Genomic DNA, 23,461 nt, shown 5'->3' with positions numbered 1-23,461 from the left:
TATTCTTTTTAAAAATGTTCTAAAAAATAGAGCACATTTAAGACAAGAGCTTCTAAATGTTCTCCAGTAATAAGGATTATGACTGGCTTTACAAAAGGAACTTAACAAGTCTAAATAATGAGTGAAGAACCTGTAGTGTTATTTATGGTGTGATTTTACCTGAGTAATTTATAGGGCCTGACCGATTTATCGGCTGGCCGATTAAATCAGTCGATTACAGCCCTTTTCAAAAGAATTGGTCATCAGTGGGAGTTTTGCCAATTAGGGCTGCATAAATAATGTTTTGAACTTCACTCATGATAATGCTTCTATACAGCATATTTTTTATAACCTATCTCTAATTTGCAGCAACAAGAAGTACAAGACGTATTTCATAACTCATTTATGGACTGACTTTTGTAAGGTTATAAAATTTATCAGAGGTTTAACGCTTTGTTTTTTTTAACTTGAAAATTCCTCTCTGTTAAAGAGATTAAACAAATGCTAAAGGATAAATTATTGTAAAACAATAAAATATCCTGCCTGTTATTCACATCGTTGTTGTTGTACGTGTCCAGGGACCAAAAAATAAATAATTTTAGTCAATATATATCTTTTAAATTAATCTTCCAATTAATCGGCTTTCGGTATTTTTTTCTGCCAAATATCGGAATCAGTCGGCCTCAAAAAAATCCATATCGGTCGTGCCCTTATACTTTGACTGTAATACATCTAAAGGCTGATGAAATATAGTGTTAATAATTGTTGGAAATAACCTGTATTTTTCTAGCTAAGACCCTAGGGTGTGAAACATAGAATAAACAAACAAATAAACATATTGTACAGACTTTAAAGAATGTATGCTAAATCAGGTGTTTTGATTGATTTAGGATGAGTAACAACGTATCTATCACAGCGGTGTAACGGAGTGTCCAGGCTGGATTACAGCCCTCCCTCCCCCTTACATCATCACCATAACACGGAAGCAGTAGCAGCAGCAGCGGGGGGCAGGAGAGGCGCGGAGAGACGGAGAGGTTAAGGCAGGTGAAAAATACCGACAAACAGGGACGTTAGAGGGACGAAAACCGGCGCAGAGAGGTAAAGACGGACGAGCAGACGGACACAGAGCGAGCATCATGGCGCTGATCCCCTCTCAGGTCCTCCGGGTCGCCATCCTGCTGTCTTACTTCTCCATCCTCTGCCACTACAAAGCCCTGGACATGCCTGCACACCAGACCTACGGAGGCAGCTGGAAGTTCCTGACCTTCATCGACCTGGTGAGATCCCACCTTCCGTTTCATTTCCAGCCCAAACAGCCCCGTGAAGTTAACGCAGAGGTCGAAGCGCTGCGGGAGCTGCAGAGTCGGTGCTTCGTGTTGTGATCAGGGTGAACTGGTTATTCAGCGTTTCCGCCTCCAGCCTGCTCTGCTCCGAGGATTCACTCGTTCTCAGGGGGACAGAAGGTGCTAATATTTGCTCTGAATTACGCTAAAGTGAGACTGAAGTCGCCGTGAAGCCCCCAGCGTGGGTTTGACGGGCTGAGTGGGCAGCGTTTGAACCGGAACAGGTGTTGTGTTTCAGAATGACTCCTGTCGTAAATCCGTCCTCTTGGGCGGGAGCGCGCCGCTCGTGCACCAACGATTGTAAAAGCCTCCCAATTTGGGACTGATCCAAAATTATTAGGAGGGAGGAGATCAGGAAAGTAGGAGGGTCGTTGGTTTTTACTTTTAATTTATTGCAGAAATAGCTGTAAATATTAAACTGTGCAAGACCAGGTCTGCAAATGATGCTTTATCAGAATTTGATGATTATTTTCTTCATTATTTCCCTTTAATGGTACCTGAGGAATCGTGTCAAACTCGAAATTAATTGCACTCCAGAACAAGGAGACATTAAAGGAACTGGTTGCACTTAGACTTGTGTTATATAAGATAAAATAAGATAAGATAAACTTTATTGGTTCCACAGTGGGGAAAGGAAAGGTCACTGTTACAGCTGCTCAAAAGACAGGGCTATAAGGGCAGGTTAAAATTACATCATATACACAGTACAACAATTGCAGAGAAACATTACATACAAAAGATTAGATTGCAACACGTTATTGCACATGAATTACAGTAACATCATCAGTAGAATGTGTATGTAAAGAGAAATAAGTACAGCAGTAAATGAAGTAGACCAGGGAGTTACAGTGCATCATGGTACAGTCTCCTTCTTACACTTAGGGTGTATCAGTCTGTTTAAGGCATTTAAGGCACCTAGAGTCTGATTCAGATGGTGGGAGGTGTTTCCTGATGATAGTGGACAGTTTGGCCAGATCCCCTCTCTCCCCCACCACCTCGATGGAGTCCAGGGGGCAGCCACAAACTGAGCTGGCTCTTTTTATCAGTCTGTTCAATCTGTTCTAATCCCGCTCAGAGCAACCAAGTTCTCAAAGTCTATGTTGACCTCTTCAGCAGGCACCCCAACATGTGCGTCTGCATGGCTACTTCGGGCCAGTTCACCCTTTTTGTATCGACATATGCAGACTTCAGAAGCAGACGTGCTCGTGTCATGTTCATACTACAATCACCCCTCATATGTAACACAGAAAACCCGGAACAGAACATAGCAGCTACTTATAGATTGAGCTGTAGCACTGTCTGAATTTTTCTGAGGTGTGTTGAGCATATTGTGCAAAATAGCACAGGATTTCTGGAGGATTTGGAGCTTCCCACTGGGTTTGGCCCTTGCCAGTGAAATGCATCAACAAATTAAAGCTTCTCCAAAGTTGGGCAGAAGCTACTACAACCACAGCTTAATGATGAATTCTAAAGGTGTGGATGACTGCTAATTTCCACACACCGTCTCTCCTTGAAAAGTTTTTTTTTTTTTTTTTTAGCATCATCTCTTTTCCTGGCATATGTGTGCAGTCACAAATTTTGAACTGCACAGGGAGGGAGGTCCACAGAGGAATACCCTCGCAGATTCGAGCAGATGATGAAATTTATGTCTCATGTATCCTTGCAGATGCACCAGCAAAATGCATGTCCATTGTGTCCACAGTTGACCGTGTGTGTCCACAAGACTTTAATGTTGTTGCCAGTTTTTCCCAGTGATCAATCCTGGTATTTAAAACAGGCTACTTATTCTCAATCAGAGTGCCAATAAATACACACGTGGACAAAATTGTTGGTACCCCTCAGTTAAAGAAGGAAAAACCCACAATTCTCACTGAAATCACTTGAAACTCACAAAAGTAACAATAAATAAAAATTTATTGAAAATTAAATAATCAAAATCAGCCATCACTTTTGAATTGTTGATTAACATAATTATTTAAAAAAACAAACTAATGAAATAGGGCTGGACAAAAATGATGGTACCCATAACTTAATATTTTGTTGCACAACCTTTTGAGGCAATCACTGCAATTAAACGATTTCTGTATTTGTCAATGAGCGTTCTGCAGCTGTCAACAGGTATTTTGGCCCACTCCTCATGAGCAAACAGCTCCAGTTGTCTCAGGTTTGATGGGTGTCTTCTCCAAATGGCATGTTTCAGCTCCTTCCACATATGTTCAATGGGATTCAGATCTGGGCTCATAGAAGGCCACTTTAGAATAGTCCAACGCTTTTCTCTCAGCCATTCTTGGGTGTTTTTGGCTGTGTGTTTTGGATCGTTGTCCTGTTGGAAGACCCATGACCTGCGACTGAGACCAAGCTTTCTGACACTAGGCAGCACATTTCTCTCCAGAATGCCTTGATAGTCTTCAGATTTCATCGTACCTTGCACACTTTCAAGACACCCTGTGCCAGATGCAGCAAAGCAGCCCCAAAACATTACTGAGCCTCCTCCATGTTTCACCGTAGGGACAGTGTTCTTTTCTTCGTATGCTTGGTTTTTGAGTCTATGAACATAGAGTTGATGTGCCTTACCAAAAAGCTCCAGTTTGGTCTCATCTGTCCAAAGGACATTCTCCCAGAAGCTTTGTGGCTTGTCAACATGCATTTTTGCAAATTCCAGTCTGGCTTTTTTATGAGTTTTTTTCAGCAGTGGTGTCCTCCTTGGTCGTCTCCCATGAAGTCCACTTTGGCTCAAACGACGACGAATGGTGCGATCTGACACTGATGTACCTTGGCCTTGGAGTTCACCTTTAATTTCTTTGGAGGTTGCTCTGGGCTCTTTGGATACAATTCCAACGATCCGTCTCTTCAATTTGTCATCAATTTTCCTCTTGCGGCCACGTCCAGGGAGGTTGGCTACTGTCCCGTGGGTCTTGAACTTCTGAATAATATGAGCCACTGTTGTCACAGGAACTTCAAGCTGTTTAGAGATGGTCTTATAGCCTTTACCTTTAAGATGTTTGTCTATAATTTTTTTTCGGATGTCCTGGGACAATTCTCTCCTTCGCTTTCTGTTGTCCATGTTCAGTGTGGTACACACCTTTTCACCAAACAGCAGGGTGACTACTTGTCTCCCTTTAAATAGGCAGACTGACTGATTATGAGTTTGGAAACACCTGTGATGTCAATTAAATGACACACCTGAGTTAATCATGTCACTCTGGTCAAATAGTTTTCAATCTTTTATAGAGGTACCATCATTTTTGTCCAGGCCTGTTTCATTAGTTTGTTTTTTTAAATAATTATGTTAATCAACAATTCAAAAGTAATGGCTGTTTTTGATTATTTAATTTTCAATAAATTTTTATTTATTGTTACTTTTGTGAGTTTCAAGTGATTTCAGTGAGAATTGTGGGTTTTTCCTTCTTTAACTGAGGGGTACCAACAATTTTGTCCACGTGTGTATATATTGTACTTACTTTTATATTTATAAACTGGCTATCAGATGGTCAGAGCAAAAATCTGCAGGTTTAGCCATCATTGGCTGCAAAGGCAAAGCAATTGTACTGAGCAGCTTCGTATTACGGCTCTTGAGCTGCAAGTTAGCTGGCTACAGCACAGCATAACTTTTTTCAGTCCGATATTTGGTGGTTGTGGTGATGTCAGGCCACATGTCTGCCACAATAAATGCTTTTTATCAGTGCTCTTTTACTGTACTTGAAAGACTACTCAGTGCATCAGATGAGGGGCAGCGGCAGGCAACATATTAGTCCTCATAATCATCGTTATTGATTCTGAAGTGAAATTAAGTTAGGGACTTTACACTGGAAGAAGACACAAACACACACAGCTCTTATTCATCCCAAACAAAGCCTGCATACATGCGCTCACAAAGAGGCGCTTCTATTAGAAACCAACAGACCAATACAGCACGTCAGCTGAAGAGTTAGTGTGTAGTAGTTGTGGGCATTTTTAGACAAATATTTAGCTAAAGGTTACCTTTTCAGTAATAGCTAATGTCTTTGAAGAATAAATCAGCACACATTTTTTGAGTTATTTGTATTTCATTTTCCTGAGGATATTTTCTAGTTCTGTTTGCTGTGGTTGAACTCCAGCCTTCTGCTTGAAATTTCTTGCTATTTTGGAGGCAATAGACCAAATAGATTATGGGAGGAGAATTAATAATTGCTAGAGATTTTGTTTCTTTCTTTGTGATACATCTCATTCATTCTGAAATAGACTAACACATATCTGGTTGTGCTTTGATTTGGAAAGGTTCAGTTTTTCTTGTTTATCTCCAATGACCACATCACTTTCTTCCACATTTCTGATGACCACTGAGTGAGGAGTGAATGCATACAGCCCCATTATAATGTGCCTTTTTATGTACTTGGTGACAGACTGTTCTTGGTGACATTCTTGGGAACAAATTCATGCTTCCTGCTTCTGTGTGCACAGACCAATCCAGATCATACTACTGTTCATTCCCCAAAAGGTCTGCAAGCCGCATATTGAACACGAGACAGTTTTTACAGCATATAGCAGCTACTTCCTTACAGATTGGGCCGTAGCAGCATGTCAGTGAATATTCCTGAGGTGTGTCAAGCACAGTGGACGGATGAAGCACAGGATTTCTGGAGAATTTAGAGCTTCCCTCTGTGTTTCACCTCCATATTGAGTCATTCCATCTCATTTCAACAAATCTGAGGAAATTTTGTTGCATGACCTCCTCTGATCATCTCCAAACTTTTTTTTTAACTATCCCAACATAAGAATAGATTACTTGCAAAGTTTTAACATCATATGATTGCTATTTGCTAAGTTATAAAATATTTAAATCCCTATTTTTCCACTCGGAAATTGATATTTTAGGTAGAAAGGCTTGATTTAGGAAGATAATACTGGGAACTGACTGATGATATAGACTTACAAGTGATCTGAAGGGTTCAAACACCTTAACAATAGAGCAGGAAAAAAAATTTGGAATGAATATACCCATTTCTCTGTGGTACAGGGCAATTTAAAAATTTGGCGAAAATGGCATTTTTCAAGAATTTAGGCATTTTTTTCACAAATTTTAATAAGTAACAAGGTTCATATGTTATAAAAATCTCAAAGTACCTTAAAAGTTCTCTCTAACCTAAAAATATCCAAGAGCTAGCTAGTCTCCTTAGACCTCAAAACGATGCCTATTTATGAAACAGACTGAAAAACACCATACATATATTGGCACAGAAACCAATGTGGGACATGGAGTAGAAACATGAAACTTTGTCTGTATAACAATAAACATCCGAATAATTGATATCTGAAGTATCAACATTGTTTCTTGAATCCTTCATGGCCAATTTAACCAAGAAATGCACTATGTTTTATAGGCGTTTTTTTAGGAATTCTAACTAATATATTGCAGTTAAAATGAGTTATATTGCCTTAGGTCCCATGTAAAACATGTAATTTGTCCCCAACTTATCACACCACTATTTCTGTCCTTTGAACTGCTTGAATTTCTCTGAAATCAGGCCATCATCTGCACCAGATATGTGGTACTGTCCACCACGGCGTGTTGAAGGAGCAGTGATTGGACAGAGGATGTGGGCTGTAGGCACCCACACTACGTCATCCTTTCTAGGCCATGTGAACTTCTTGCTGGGACCTTTTGGGTGCATGAATTTCACATGCAAATCTTCAAATTCAGCTGATAAGTCAAATACGATACCGAGGCTGTCCTGAGAATGCAGTCTGGGAGTGATGCCATTTCTTCTTATTCAGTTACTGTATGAAAGAAAAAACAATGTCTATATAATAATTAACTTCAGATATGCCCTTTGTAACTTATACTACGATGCTGATGCTTCAGATTCATCTTTCATCTTTAGTTGGTCAAGTAAATGGTTCCTAAAAACAAAAACGAGGATCAAAATGTATAGTAAATTGATTCAGCAGTTGCTCATCTTTGGCACAAGAAACAAATATGAAAGTAAGTTCACACATACTTCACACATACTAGTTCCTCCAAAAAAATTTGAACCGCGTACCATGTATCCCACATGCACTTTTTAATGCCTAAAGTTAGGCTATTTTGGGTCTACACCTGAGTTCAACAGCCTATAAATCAATAAATAAGCTTTATTTTAATGTTTTAAAACTTTTACCTTATGCAACTTTCATTAGTAAAGAAGAAAATTCATTCTTTCAATGTCTTTTCACAAGAATAAGTCCTAAAATAGAGGCATGAAAAACCCAAAATAAAGTCGCCCATGAAATAATAAGGATATTTTGGGAAATTCCACAGTCCAGTATTTTTTTATTTTCATTCATTTCTATACTTTTCTCACCAGAAGGGTAAAAGTTTTGGAAGGGGAAAAAATTCTGACCATGTAAAAGGAGTATAAATTGCTTTTTTTAGTAGTTTAAAACCCTAAAATCATAGGCGAGGATTAAGTTTGGACTGACTATGGGTATTAGATTAGATCATTACTGCTTATACTGTATGTTTATAACCATAATACTTTGCATTTGTTCATAAAATTACCCAAATAAAGCCCAAAAAAATTTTTGGGAGGATCTGAGAAAGTGGTGCAACAAGCATTTGTTGAATTGACATGGAATGACTCTATTATACATTTTGGCCTCCTGCACTCAGGCTGGATTAGGGTGGATGATAAAATTTAAGTCACGCCTATACTTGCAAAGCATGAATTGGCCTTAGGTTAGCTAAGGAAATGCTGCTCTTCTGTTCTTTCTTAACCCTCGTGTTGTCCTTACCACAAAATGGTGTTGCCTTGTCTGAAAAAAGTCCAACAATTCAGAAAAAATTCCCCCAAATTTATGAAAATTTGCAAAATCTTCAGGAAGAAAATTCCTAAAAAGTTTCCCTCAAAAGTTTTATTTTTGTAAATAAAAAATCCTCAAGTTTGACATCGAAATTCACTGGATTTTAGTTGATTTTTTTTAGTTTGTTTTTTTCCACCAAAAAATGTTCAAAAATTTCCTAAAATTTTTTTGAAAATGTGTGAAAATATATATATATTTTCCACATTTTTATTATTTTAAAACGGGTCAATTTGACCCGAAGGACGACAGGAGAGTTAAAAATCACGCTAATGCACAAGCCTTAAATGTGTCAACCGCAATTTCTCAACATATGGATGTGCGTATTCTGTGCTTTATAAATTGTATCCATTTGTTGATTTTTTTAACGCATTACCATGGAAAAGAATAAATGAAATGAAATGAAATGAAATGACATATTTGCTGATGTCTCTTGCCACTTTAGTCATTATTCCAATTGAAGCCAACTGAGCGTTCTTCGTGACTGAAGCTCCTGCCATCCGTGCCCAAGCAGTGAACCTTCTTTCAAAGTCACTCAGATCTTTTCCTCTTTCCATTGTGATACAAAATCAGAATTAGCTGGGCCTGCTCAGCATTTTTATACACACAGCCACAGAGCCTGACTGGATGGTAATTGCTTAATTGTACCATGCAGTGCACCTGAGTGGAAGCATCTGCATTCATTATGTTTCTCCTCGCTTTCACTCAGATTTTTTCTTGAATTTGTCGTCTATATATTCGGATTAGTTATAATAAAAATTATAAGCGGTGTGTAATAATGTGTCTAATGAAATATTAATAATAGGCCAACAAAGCTAATGAACACAGTTTTGTCAGCAGTTAAAGCCTCTTTAAAGACCAAATAATCCTCTCTGAAGAGCCTTGCTGTGTGTGTGAGCCTGAGAAATAGCTGTGTCATATTTTCCACATTAGACCTCTCCTCCTGGTTAACTGTGCTATTAAAGACTTGTACACACCAGCAGCCAGGAAACACATAGTGCAACATCTGGCTCCTGGTCATACAGTGTGTGTGTGTGTGTGATTGTTTCTCATGAACAAAATGAACCCTGCTCATGGGTACAACAGAACTGCAGACATGATTGCTTTTCGATTCATTTCATAAATAACTGTGCGAGGCTCTGTCGGTGCCTTATGGCTAGCTGAGATCCCATAGAAAGCTAATATTTATGTAGCAGGCAAGCTACTTAGACAGCCTTAGATCTGTAGTCCTGTCATTAGCAATTTCTGTTAGTCGAGACACAGAGACAGAAGCTTCACTGTCAACTATAAAATGTCTTTATTCACTCAATAGGATCACATACATACAGAAGCATTCACATAACTCTGCATGAATCGGCATCGGATAGCTATAAAAGTGCCTTCAGCGATGAGCCACCCCCACACTGAAGGGGGGACACTTTATACCCCCAGAGGGAGAGCGGAAGAGAGGAGAAGAGGGCAGTGGAGGAGAGATGAGTGTGTGCATCGTCTCCATCTTTCCCTGAAAAAGGAGGTCACATCCATCATGGCGAACATATTGATGAGAGTGTTTCATTACACAGACATGGAGGTTAAAATACCGAGCTGTTTTTTTCCTCTCACCGCAATCCACTTAATGTCATGCAGCTTCTTCTGAAATTGAGTATTTGAAATTCATGATCAAAGTGAAGTATTTTTGGTACATGTTGAAAGAAGCTTTGAGTGGTTTTATTGAAATATTGTCTCGGGAAGAGGAGGGTTTTTTTTGCAGAAAGGCCACAGTGTTTCCTGTTGTTGGAGGTTTTGTTCGTGTTGGACAAACCCTACAGCAGGGAGTATTTAGGAAAGTCATTTTTGCACATTGGCGTTACTGCACATAAATGCAACATTGTGACAGACCAGTGTTTTAAATGTAGTTCCACATTATTAGAAGACAGCTTTAGCTTATCAGCAACAACAATAGGTAGACAGACTTGCTGGTTTTCTTTCTTTCTTTGTCTGAAAAGTGACAGCTTTGTAGCCTCCTCACTCTTCATTATGTCAAAGCTGCTGCCGATGTATATTTTTCTTTGTCAGATGAATAGGAGCTACAATATACTGCCCTTTATAAAATGAGGCTGTATTTTAACATGGAAAGTCAAGTGGAGAATATATTTGGCATTCAAGTGGTTTAAGTTCGAGAACACTGTTGCTAAGCGACATGCAATAAAATGGAAATATCCTTCCTCCCTTTTGAGGATAATAGATGATTTTGTATTCATTGGATCTTACCATTAGGTTCAAGAAAAGTAAACCATTAAAAACTGAAACTAATTTAAAAGTGAACTCGTAAAAAGCGCACAATTCATGAACTTCAAGCTATTGGAAAATTTCTGTATGCAAAGTTTTAAATAGCATGTCAATGTGTGAACACCAGTAGTCTCTCTAGTCATTGATTGAACTCATTCTTTTAAAGGAATTTGACATATTTCGAAGCTTTTTTCCATTAATCTCTTTCTGCCCTAAAATGACTTCCATGTGTTTCTACACTATGGCTTCTTGTAGAAAATGCAGATCTATGAAGTCCCTGCCTCTCTCTCCGCTCACCTCGCTCCCATTCACTGCAGCTCGAGCAAACCAGCTCACCTACATTTATTGGAGTAATTCATTGATATGTGTTCAGGTTGAAACCTGTAGAAGAATAATGATACAGAAAGTCCGTCTGTGCCAGTTAACAGTAGGGCTGTAACGATTCCTAGAGTTATTCGAGTAATCTGATTACTAAAATTCCTTGAGACAAAATTCTCGGAATCGAAGCTTCATTTAATCCATTGCAGTGTGATTCCAGACCCAGACTTCATCCTGTACGGACCCGGACTTTTAATCAATAAATTACAAGAGGATTTTAACTTTGACGGGACGCTTCTATTTTAACCGCCGCAGCTTTTCTAGTGTTTACGGTGTTGGTTTTAGCAGATCAGAGGCTGAACTATAAAGACAGTTTGACATAGTCAGGCTTTCTTTGTGTAAGTCAGATCAACAAAAACTAAAACCAGTCAGAGTTAACAGGCATAAAGGTGGTTTTCAACTTTCTTTAACTCAGACTTTCTGCTTCAAACGCGCCAACAGAAACGGACATTTAACGCATCATTTGACTCTTTTTCTGCACAAAATGAACTGATCGTGTGCAGCTACTTCGGTCAACAGGTTGTCTTAATGGAGAACAATGAGGAACATAAAAATGAAGACCATTAAAACCAAGTTTTGGATGTGTTGGGTTCCCATGGCTTTGAGTTTTAGTTGAATACCCCTGTACTATACTATATATATACGATACACTGCAGATGTCTGCCAGTGTTCTGCCGGGATGGTTATTTCTGTTGCACAGCGCGCACACTTCTGCCAATTTCGAAATCTGATTACTTGATTAGTCGCTGGAATAATCAATACAATATTCCATTACTCAAATAATCGATAGCTGCTGCCCTAGTTGACAGGATTGTTGTCGAGACGGTCATCAGTACATTAACAACATAAATGATTTGATTTTTATCAGAGAAAGTCTTTAACTCTGGTTGTAGATAACTTTGTCAGCACAAGATGGCAACACTCATTTCCACCGTACTTTGGCTTCACTTTTGAGGAGCTGACACAGTTGATGTTTTTATATAAAAGCATGGACCAAAAAGCTTGGATGAACCAAAAACTATAACTAGGGTTTCTGTTAGTGTATTACAAGCCTAACCGCACTTCAAGCTAAATTTAAAAGCTGATAGCTAAATAGAGGTTATAGAGAACTGTGAAATTCTTGATCCAAATTGTTGATTATTCATTTAATTAATCAGTGTAATATATGAACATCAAAATAGTCATCAGTTGTAGTCCTAGTTTGTTATGACTGAAAGCCCAAAAGTCTGAATCTGTGTGTTTATCTGTCATCGGTAAACTCTGGTTTTAAGAAAAAGATGCTTAATCATGGGGTTGAATGGTTATTTTGCTCATTATACACCATAGAGACACGGTAACAAGGTAGAAAACTTGTCACTGGTTGAGGTCTTTAAAAGTCATCTCAAAAAATGATATTCAGAAATACATAAATAGGTTTATAAGCCATGAGGCACAATGTTCAAGGTCACTTTTCTCTAAAGATGTCTTCAGACTGGATTTCAGAGGCAGCTCAGTTTTACATGAAGTCAATACAAAAACACAAATCGAGTCACACAGATGGAAAGTTATTCTGGGTGAAGAAACAAACAGATGTTAATGCAAGTTTAAAAATTTGAATATTTGACTTAGTGCGATGACTTTATGGCTCAAATTCATGAACATATTTCAATAATAAAACATCAGCGGGGTACGGAGTAAAATGTCAGAACGTACTCTCACAGGCTGAGATATTAAACAAACACAGCACCAGTTCATTTTGCACATTGGCAACCAGCTGCAGCTAACGTCGGTACAGTCAGTACATCGGTGGTTTGTGGTGAATAAACACAAACCACACAAACACTCCATGGCCATATTTGTGTCGCACACTGGCTCTCCAGCTGGCTGGGTTTTGACGTGTTCGTCTTTGATTGAAGTCGGTTTTTCAAGCCCCCGGGATACTGAAATGACCTTGGGGTAGTGCTTGAAATGATTGACTGAAGTGCAAGTTGGCAAGACAGGTTAAGGAAAATGGGTAGACCTCCAGATGTGATGATTCCTTCCACTCCCGCTCAGTTTCTCATCCTCCTTTCCCTCTTTCTGCCTCTGAGAAATTGGCCATCTAGCTCTGGCTTTCTCCCCTTCTTTTCATCTCTTTGTCATGTGGAACTGTTTCAGCTGGTTGGAGAGCTTGCTGAACTCTGTCTGTGTTTCGCTCTGCAGGTGATCCAGGCTGTGTTTTTCGGACTGTGTGTCCTGATCGATGTGTCCAGTCTGCTGACTAAGGGAGGCGACAGCAGGGAGCAGGAGCGGCAGCTGAGGAAGCTGATTGGCCTGCGGGACTGGATGATGGCTGTCCTGGCCTTCCCTGTCGGAGCGGTGAGAAGCGAGCACGTGCGCACACACACACACACACACACACACACACACACACACACACACACACACACACACACACACACACACACACACACACACACACACACACACACACACACACAGACACACACACAGACACACAAAGGATCAGCCTCCCTTGCAGGAATCAAAGGCCTGTGTAATGCATTTGCAGTTTAATCAACTCTATGTCGCTCTCCCCCTTTCTTATGACCTCTCTCACCCTTATTTTCTCTTTTCTGAGGGTGTTGGCAGTTTTCTACAAACCTCTAATAACAGAGATTTTTAGTGTCAGTGGCCTCTTTGTTGGCTGAGATTTTGAAATCACCACACGGAGCAAAAGGCCATTTATTTGCTTTTTTTTCAGGCTCATCACTTGGTTCGGTTAGCCAGCGTCTGTCTAAGTGAGCTTTCAAGCTTGATGGATTACTTAACAACAATGATAAACTGTTCAGCGCCATCTTAGAGTTATTTAAAGCTCACTAGAAGGTTTGTCTGCCAACAAAGATACTGATCAACAAAGGTAGCAGAAATTAGTTAATTATAAATTCAAAGGTGTGTCTTCAGTATGAGATCTGAACACTGTCAACCCAGCAGGGAGGTTCGATGGTGAAACAGGAGATTTAAAGTATATTTGACCTCTTATAAAACAAAGAAAAATAATTATTGCCAAAAATTATGCTTCAAAGCACCAAACATTTTGTGGTCCTTCTCAATGAAGGATTTTCAGCTTTTTTCTGTTTTACAGTCATGGAAAAAATTATTGGACCACCCTTGTTTTCTTCAGTTTCTTGTTAATTTTATTGCTTGGTACAACTAAAGGTACATTTGTTTGAACAAAAAAAATCATAAGTGTTTGATTTAAGAGCTGATATTTAGCCCTTTTCCATGGATTTTTTGATAATAACTAAAATCACTTAAGTTCTTCCATCAGTAGCTAAGGCATTGTACTGCCACAAACACTGCTTTTAGTCATTCCATGTTTTCTATTTTGTTTGTTTTAGTTCCATGAGCCACACAGGAGTTAGTACTTGATTCATAACTATTGTTTCTGATGACTGCAGCCATGTGTCTTGGTATGTTCTCCACCAGCTTCTGACATTGTTCTGCTGTCACAGCAGCCCATTCCTGTTGCACAAATTCAAACAAATTTGCTTTGTTTTTGGGCTTGTGGTTCTCCATTTTGCATTTGATGATTTTCCACAGGTTTTCAGTTGGATTTAGATCTGGTGATTGAGCAGCTAAGGCATGGTTCCAATGTTCCATCCAGGCTTTAACTGACCTTGCCGTGTGGCAAGGGGCATTGTGTTGTTTGGGTTAATCCAGTCATTGGAGGCAGGAAAGAGTTTTCCAGCTGGAAAGAAGGAAGAAGACTGTTCTCAAGAGTAACCCTGTACATGACCTGGTTCATTTGCCCTTCACACAGTTGCATTTGCCCTGTTCCACATATGCTGAAACCACCCCAGATCATCACTGAGCCACCTCCATGTTTTACTGTAAGGGCAAGACAGTCTGGTTTGGAGCTTCTCCAGGCTTCCTTCTAACCAGCACATTGTCTGGAGTGGGCATCAACTGAAAACTGGATTCATCACTGAAGAGAAGCTTAGCCCAATCATCAACAGTCCAATCCTTGAGCCCAGCTTTCCTCTGCCTTTCGTTGATGAAGGACTTCTTCTGTGCCCTGTGTGACTTCAGATCAGCTTCAAGAAGTCGCTTTCAAACTGTCCTTGACAAGTTATATTTCTCCACAGTGCCCACTCATTTTTAAGGTCCCTGGAGCTCTGACGACGATTCCTGACACAGGAACAGATGAGTGACGGTCATCTTGTGGGGTAGAAAGCCTTTTCCTTATGCAGCCAGCTAGCAATTTAGTAGTACCATGTTCAGCTTGTTTTTTCTTGGTGTAATGAACGGCTGTCTTGGAGATCTTCAGTTTTTGCCCTACCTGCCTCTCACTCATCAATTTCCAGCAGTGCCAAGATGGCTGCCTTTGTGGCTTCGCATAATTCATTTGTTTTCGGTATTATGTGAGAGCTGACAACTCCTGAGTTGTGCTACGGCTTGAATGTAAGCAGGAAGCCACTCTAGGCCTTTGCATGTGCAGTGCTGCTCATGACATGGAATGACCTCTTATATACCCTGGGAATACAGTTAAGCTTAAGCATGTCTTATTTTAAACACAATGGACCAAGGGACTTCTTTTGTTATAACAGTAGACCGTTTGTGGGGGCGGCATGGCTCAGTGGGTAGAGTGGCCGTCTTGTAACTGGAAGGTTGCAGGTTTGATCCTCGGCCCGTCGAACTCATGTCGAGGTGTCCCTGAGCAAGACACTGAACCCCTTATTGCTCCTGATGGGTCATGGTTAGCACCTTGCATGGCACCTCCCGCCATCAGTGTGTGTGAATGGGTGAATGTGATGTATCATGTAAAGCGCTTTGGATAAAAGCGCTATATAAATACAACCATTTGTCTTGTTATATTGTGAAATCTTTGATGTTATAATGTGATAACTTGCTATAAATATTTTCACGTGACAACAAATAAATGGAGGACAGTCTCTAACTCACAAGATTTTATTTTCAGTTCTATTGTATGTTTGGGTTGAGACATGGGGAAATTCTGCTGCTACTGAGCACAATAGTTAATATAGTGATGAGTGACGTGACTTTCATCAACGTTTAGCATCAATGCAAATAGATGCTGGGTTTCCTCCAGAGGTTCAGGCACATTCTTCCTTCTCTACAGCGCCTTACATTTTGGAACCCTTCTTTTCTATGTGTACACGTAATATTATCCACTGTAGTCAATAAGAGTTACTTGGGAGTAATTCGCAGTTTTAAAAGACAATTATTATCGAATTAGAGAGAAAGGACACATGACACATTTTGGTCGGTGGAATAAAAAGAAATAAGGTTCAAAGACTATCCCAAGTGTCAGCTTATCTATTTGGACCTTCAATGGTGCCTATCAGCTTTTTCTAGCCGTGAATAAACAGAACAGAGGAAACAGTGTGGAGTCATCCTCTGTTGCTTCAGACAACCAGACTGTGACCTCTGTCTGATCCTGAGGCTGTTCTCACAACGCTGGCAGACTCCACCTCAGCTACGCACACACACACACACACACACACACACACACACACACACACACACACACACACACACGCACACATTTGGCAAGGTGCCCTGCTCATGCCACATTGTAGAACATGTACGGCCGTCTGACCATTACCATGTCCTACGTTTCCACACAGTGTCATGAATATGCACACTATACACCCTAGGACACTAATCAAACACAGCTGATCTCTAACTGCCCCAAGCAAACTGAGTGCCAGTCTGATTGCTGCAATAGTTGAGGCTTCGAAACAACGTCTCTCTGACACAAACACACACCTGTACAAGCAGTCGGCTGGCATGTTGCCATGTGAGTGAGTCGGAGTTCAGTTTACACACAGTACAATAGATTTGATTATCACCACAGCTAATGCCTGAAACCTTGCCTGACTGATACAGGAACAGTGTGCATGCCTGCGTATGTGTGTATAGCTCCAGTTTTATATATACGTCACATAGGAACTAAGTGTGTGTGTGTTTCCAGTCACCAGTGGCCTGTTGAAAGCAGAGAACATGTCGGTCAGGGTACAGTGAGGGGGGCTGGTTCAGATGCCTTGACCTGGAACCCATAAGACAGTTAGGTAATTCCATCCCCGTCCTGAAGAACATGTTCTGGCCTCAATCCAAACGGTTGAGATACATTAGACCTAGAGGTTGTTAGCTTATGGTGCATTCAGGACTTGTGGGACACAAGGTAGCTGTAACTCATCAGGATGCTTTCAGTGTGTGGAAGACATACAGCTGAGCCGCTGCATCAGACAGATTTAAAGGAGGAGACACACAGACAGTCACAAGATGGGTTTAGCCTGATGGTGTTGCAAGAGGCCATGTTGTTAGGTAATACAAACCCCGAGCTCAGTGGTAACAAAAGCATCCTAACATCTAACATCACTATAATAGTACGTAGAATACATTCAAGCATGACATGCACATTTCAAGCTGAATGTTAGCCTACACATTTTAAGCATGTAACATTTTCCATGTTGCTGTTTTAACATTTTAAACAGCATGCTAACATGAACTGTGATTCTTTAAACACTGCTGAGGAAGTATGCTCTGTTTTTTGTTGTTGCTAATGTAGCACAGCAGAAATGTTCCCTCTGAACACCAAAACCTGCTGGTGCTTTTGAAAGATGCATTATCTTTAAAAAAAAGACCTAAAATAACACCATTCGTCACAGCGACTATCAAAACAGAAAGAATTGTCTGATTTTCAACTCTAAACAGTCTTTAAACTGATTTTCCAGTTTCGTTGGGAACATTAACCAAATCAAAATCAGTTTATTCTGTGAGTCTCTTTATAAAATAAACTAAACAAGAAGCCAGAAGCCATGACGAACTCAAGTGCAACCAACAGCTGACAGATTTGTGGCATTGTAGCTTTATTTAACGGCACAGAGGGCACTTTTCAGTTATCTCTAAATCTATCCATGGATGTCCTGGTTTCATAGAGTTGAAAAAAAAAGCTCATAGTTTGACAGAAACAAACAACGCCCAGAATCTGCTTAAGATTCAGAGGGTTCGTGGAGATAGCTACAACAAATTGAAGAAAGACAAAATACTCTCTGGCACGATGTAAGCGGTAGAGAGGAGGATTATTTCTTATCTCTGACCCCACAGCAGAGCAGACGTGATGTAAATAACAACAAGTTTAATATTGTTGCTGCATACTTCCAGTTCATGCATCCTGCTGGCCTCTGATCGGTAACATTGTGTTTTCTTTTGTCTCTCTAGTTTGTGGTGTTTACATTCTGGAGTCTCTACCTGTACGACAGAGACCTGGTCTACCCCAGACTACTGGACAACTTCATCCCTCAGTGGCTCAACCACGGCATGGTGAGTCGTATCTTCTGATTAGTTAATGCACTGATGATTGGATTTACTGATATTACCAATATTTAAGGCAGAGTCACACAGTAATAAGACAAAGGATGCAGATGAGATGAGAACAACAGCATAAAGTAGATGAATAACAGTAGTACAAGGACAACTTAAAAAGTCCAGTAAATGTTTTACAATTACTTTCATTTGGGGTTTATATTAACTGTGAGAACAGTTTCCATTGGTCTGAATAAAAAGCTCTTTATGTCACCCTTGAGTTGCCTGCATCTTATTTATTTTTTACCCACGCCTGTAAACCTTATTTATATAGTGCCTTTCACTGAACTTCATTTTAAGTGTGCATGTGAAAATCATAAAAACGCCAGTCTTTTAAAATGTCGTACAAAAAGATTTGATTTGATACTGCAGAGTAGTATGTTCAGGGACCTTTTAACATTTTCTTCTCACATTTGAGGGAACTCTGTGCAGAATAGTGAGGCTAAAGATCTAAAACATGAAGCAGACAATGTGGTGGGCTGAGTTACTGAGCCAAGTGCAGGACTCATATCTTTACTTCACTGTTATGGGGAGCTGAAGGATGTTTCTGTGGAGACCTCTGGGAAAACTGGCCTTACCTGCTCGATAGGTGGCACAAAACTTTTGATTGATGGATCCTTACATTGGAGTTCTGCATGGCAGGACATGTAAAGCCAGTTCTTCTTGGATCATTACTCATGTCAGTGGATCATAAACTTGATAAATCTTATCAACGGTGAAAGCTGGTGCTGGTGAACCTCTGAATTTGAATAAAGTCAGCGTCTGGTGGCTTTGATTTGCCATCCAGAGGAAACAAGTCTAATCTAATGTTTAGACAACGGCTAACACACTGCACACAGTGTCTCCTGACTGATAACACCGTCGGCTGTGTGTGTGTGTTTAAATCCGCCTGTGAGATAATCTGAAAATGTTTCCAGCGCTCTGTCTGTAATATGCAAAAGCTCCTCATGAAACTTCCTCCCAGCAGAATGGGATCCTCGGCACGGTGTGAGGCGAGGCGTGTGCGTTGTTGTGATCCTTCCCATAACGGCTGTTCAACTGAAAGAGACAAAGTCAGTGTGTGTGTGTGTGTGTCTGTTTTGGTGTCTCTTCTCGTACTCCAGGCGGTGATGTAATAGAGTGGTTGCTATGGCGCTGTCGCCAAGGACCAAAACAACCAAAGCACCACCAATGGTTGTGTAAGTGTGTGTTTGTGTGCCTGCGCGCGCGCGCGTGTGTGTGTGTGTGTGTGTGTGTGTGTGTGTGTGTGTGTGTGTGTGTGTGTGTGTGTGTGTGTGTGTGTGTGTGTGTGTGTGTGTGTGTGTGTGTGTGTGTAAGACAGAAAACGTGAGGAGGTTTTTGTGTGAGTGTGTACGCCTCTGTGAAGGTTTGTGTGTGTATCGAAGTCCAGTCTGGTTGTAAATATTTTGCGGTATTCCATGGTATCGCTGTTGTTTGTTTACCCTTGCTACCACGGTAACCATGTCGCCATTCCCATCGGAGGAGGGAGGGGTCGGATGATGTAGATTGAAGGAGAAAGAACAGACACAATATTTTAATAACGTGCCCAACGCTCAGGCCCACAGGCTAATTGAAAGTGAGCAAGTGGTAGATCGACTGCAGACTTTGAGCTGAACTATTATGGTTTATCTACTGTTTACCAAAGCTCATGTTATACAGATATAAGTGAAGAAACGCTTTACTTGTGTTTAAACTTAGAATTCCTGCAGTTTTAGGAATTGGATTTTGGATTGAAGCTAATCGGGTTCTGGCATCACTGTGAGCTAATCACACTTCAGGACAGAGCATGGAATAGAGTTGGAGATTTTAACTAGAAGCAACTGTAAAAGTTTGACAAGGGCACTGGACTGCAAATTCAGTGATCGTGATTACAGGTCTGACCAAGATAACATGAGAAAAGAAGACGTATGATAAAACTTAATCCTGAAGGAACAAAAAAATGTTAAGAGTAAGAGGAAATGTATCATAGAAATAACTCTTGTGCAGTGTAACATGTAAAGTGGTGCACAAAAATATTGAATAGGAGTTAGTCTCATCAGTATAAGGAAGTAGAACATGGTATTTACCTTGTAAATGTAGTCATTTCTCTGCCAAGGAAGGTGGCAGACTTATGTGACGATCAGCGTAAGTTTGTCTGTCTGTCAGCAACATCACTGAAAAACGGAACAACGGATTTGGATCAAATTTTCAGGGAAGGTCAGAAATGACACAAGGACCAAGTGATTAGATTTTGGCAGTGATGCGGCTTATAGTCTGGATCCACGGATTTGTTAAACATTTCCGTATCATTGCGAGATAGCGGCATGGCGTCACCATAACAAGTGAACACTACGTCAGCTGCCTGCTGACGATCACATGATTGTGGTCCGACTACAAATCCACCGCTATGGACTTATCGGGACTTATCCATCCGAAATTATACATCAACTGAACAACCTTGACGGAGTACTGCACTCTCTGAGTGCTGTTCTTGTGTTATACAGTAAAGGCTAAAGATTGAAGCCAACATGAAGTAACAATTACTCCAAATTTTATACTAGCAACAGATTAGGCGGCTGTCCACTGCAGGAACTTGGTGCAGGTGTAATGCGGCACAAATAGTCCAGTTTCGGTAGTACGTGAGAAGATTGATGCTGAACATGAACATCATGAAGGTAGAAGAGTGATGCTTGTAGACCTCTCTGAGTTTAACCAATCAGCATCAAAGCTGCTAAGAAGTACCTGCCCTGGAGCAGCAGTGTTTATCTTCCTGGAAATATCCCTGAGAGAGGTTCCACAAGAGCAGGTCTTGTGGTCGGAATACACACCAAGTCTCAGACTGCCCTAAAATGACAACTTCCTGCAGTGGAACAGGGGCAACTGTTGCTGTGGTGGAACTGTGTCAGTAGAGGCTGCTACTAAAAAATCACTACAAAAGAGTGCTCTGCTCAAACCATGCACATTATTATTTTTTTGATTGTTGAAACTGTAGATTTATTTACTGTGTATAGCCAGTAGAGTTGCAATGATTAATGGCTTCATCATTTAATCACTTAGTGGTCAGCTGATCAATTAAACGTGAACTGTTTAGAGTTTTATTAGTCAGCTTGTGTAATCCTTTAATTTTTCAGCTTCTGAAAATTGAATTTCTGGTTTCTTTGCTCCCGTTTGAGTTGAAGACAAAAGAACACATTGAATGATGTTATCTTTGTGTTGATTTGCGTCTAATTTTACATTTAGTGTTGCTCACCAAAATGTGTGTATTTGTGTGTATCCTTGTGGTCTGGAAAAAAGACCTTTTCAAAGTTGAATTTAAACCTAACATTGTTTATATCTATGTTTCGGCTTTGCTGGTACAATGTCACCACTTATTGATCTTAGGAAAAGTGAGGCACCATTTGTAGGATGTTGTACCATGCTATATGCATATGTGTGTCCATTTTTATATGCAGAAGATGAACAAAATCCATGAACAAAATCCAATCCAGTCTATAGTGATATAACAGACCTCTGGGAACCTTTAAGATTTGTATTTTGTCGTGTACAGATTTCTGCAAATGCTCGGCGTGCTTGTTTAAGGTCTAAAAGTCTCATAAATTATTGCTTTGTTCATTCCTTCCACTATAACATGATGCAGGGGTGGAGTGTCCTTCTGTTCATGCTGGTTACTAAGAGAACAAGACAAAACAAAACCCCAGCTTTATTTAAATTTTTTAGCAGAATGCGTTATCATCCTGTCCCCACTTAGGGTGAGCCTCCTCTGGGTGAATGTGAGCCAAAACACTGTCTTTATAAGTATAGCAAAACCAGGCCTAATTGTGTGTGTGTGTGTGTTCCCTTGCAGTTTGTGGAGGCAAACACACACACATCGAGCAAGGTTTCTCCTAGCAACAGAGGATTATAACCTCACACTGGGTTTGACGCTATTGACCTGGGACACACACAAAACACACTCTCTCTCTGCTTTTGTTATTGAAGCTCTGCTGGCCAAGGATCAGCTGTTTGTTCACATCTGGTGAATCATTGTCGGGTTTGGGTACATCCACACACACACTCACACGTCTTCACTTACAGACAAACCTGAGATCAACACTTAGCCTTCACCTCTGTGTGCTCAGCTTGTATTGTTATCACTCTGTGTGTGTGTGTGTGTGTGTGTGTGTGTGTGTGTGTGTGTGTGTGTGTGTGTGTGTGTGTGTGTGTGTGTGTGTGTGTGTGTGTGTGTGTGTGTGTGTGTGTGTGTGTCAGAATCATCTGATGTGCCAGCCTGACAGCCGCTGTTATTTTTACCTTTTAGGTGTTAGTGACATATACACACGGAATCAGCAGTGTGATCATTATCAATCTTCCTACAGCCAACAGTAAACAAATACACTCAACATTCTGCCTCTTAATGCAGTGCTTTGAGCTGTGATAATTTGTTGGTTTTTGATAATCGATATACTGCTCTTTTTCAAGCAAGAATTCCACTGAAGAGTCATTGTTTTGTTTTTTGTCACATGTGATGCAAAGTGAATATTTTTAGTTGGGGATTTTTGGTTGAAACGAAACTGAAAACCCATATGTGATTAAAATTTTGCCTCCATCCCTGTCAAAGTAGCCTTGAACAGCATAGTCTTGTACCACTCGCAGCTCTTGTGCAACACTGGTGTCACTATCTGTTATGTAAACATGTCAAAAACCATCTGCCATGAGCGCTCAATCTGCTGAACTGTGGCAAATCTGGTGCCTCTTGGCCAGGTCATGTTTGCAAATGAGATCTGATTCTCAAATATTTTTACCTGGTAAAATAAAGGTAAAACATCCATCATCTACACACCGCTTAATCCTCAATAGGGTCGCGGGGGGGGGGCTGCAGTCTATCCCAGCTGACTTAGGGTGAAAGCAGGGGACACCCTGGACAGGTTGCCAGTCTGTCACAGGGCTACATATACAGACAATCAATCACACTCACATTCACATTTAGAATCACCTCAGCATGTTTTTGGACTGTGGGAGGAAGCCGGAGTACCTGGAGAAAACCCACACATGCACAGGGAGAACATGCAAACTCCATGCAGAAAGATCCCATGAAGGCCGGGACGCAAACCGGAGATCTTCTCGCTACAAGGCAAAAGCGTTAAGTACCACGCCACTGTGCAGCCCAAAGGTAAAACAAACAAAAAAAGGTGCCCCTTTAACTGGAATTTCATTTTTGGAAAGAAGAGGAAGTTGCAGAGAGTCAAATTTAGTGAGTAGAGGAGGTGGGTGGATTGTTGTGGGCAAAAAAATCTGCGTGTAATCACCGCACTCTGATCGGGCACACAGTGAGGACCACCCACATGCCTTTCCACCACAGTTCAGGTCAT

The 23,461-nt window shown here is 40.5% G+C and overlaps 1 protein-coding gene across 1 annotated transcript in view; it reads left to right on the top strand.

Annotated features, from left to right (window-relative positions):
* The first annotated feature begins 931 nt into the window (after nt 1-931).
* Nucleotides 932-23,461, top strand: part of aig1 (androgen-induced 1 (H. sapiens)) — a 34,849-nt gene continuing 12,319 nt past the window's right edge. The window contains exons 1-3 of the mRNA XM_022215199.2: nt 932-1,256; nt 12,966-13,121; nt 17,991-18,092. Coding sequence (XP_022070891.1) covers nt 1,116-1,256; nt 12,966-13,121; nt 17,991-18,092 — 399 coding nt within the window. The 5' untranslated portion in view covers nt 932-1,115. The remainder of the gene's footprint in view (nt 1,257-12,965; nt 13,122-17,990; nt 18,093-23,461) is intronic.

This window comes from Acanthochromis polyacanthus, chromosome 16 (genome assembly GCF_021347895.1).
Source record: "Acanthochromis polyacanthus isolate Apoly-LR-REF ecotype Palm Island chromosome 16, KAUST_Apoly_ChrSc, whole genome shotgun sequence".
NCBI classification, from domain to species: Eukaryota; Metazoa; Chordata; class Actinopteri; family Pomacentridae; genus Acanthochromis; species Acanthochromis polyacanthus.
This window is presented reverse-complemented; position numbering and strand designations above follow the sequence as displayed.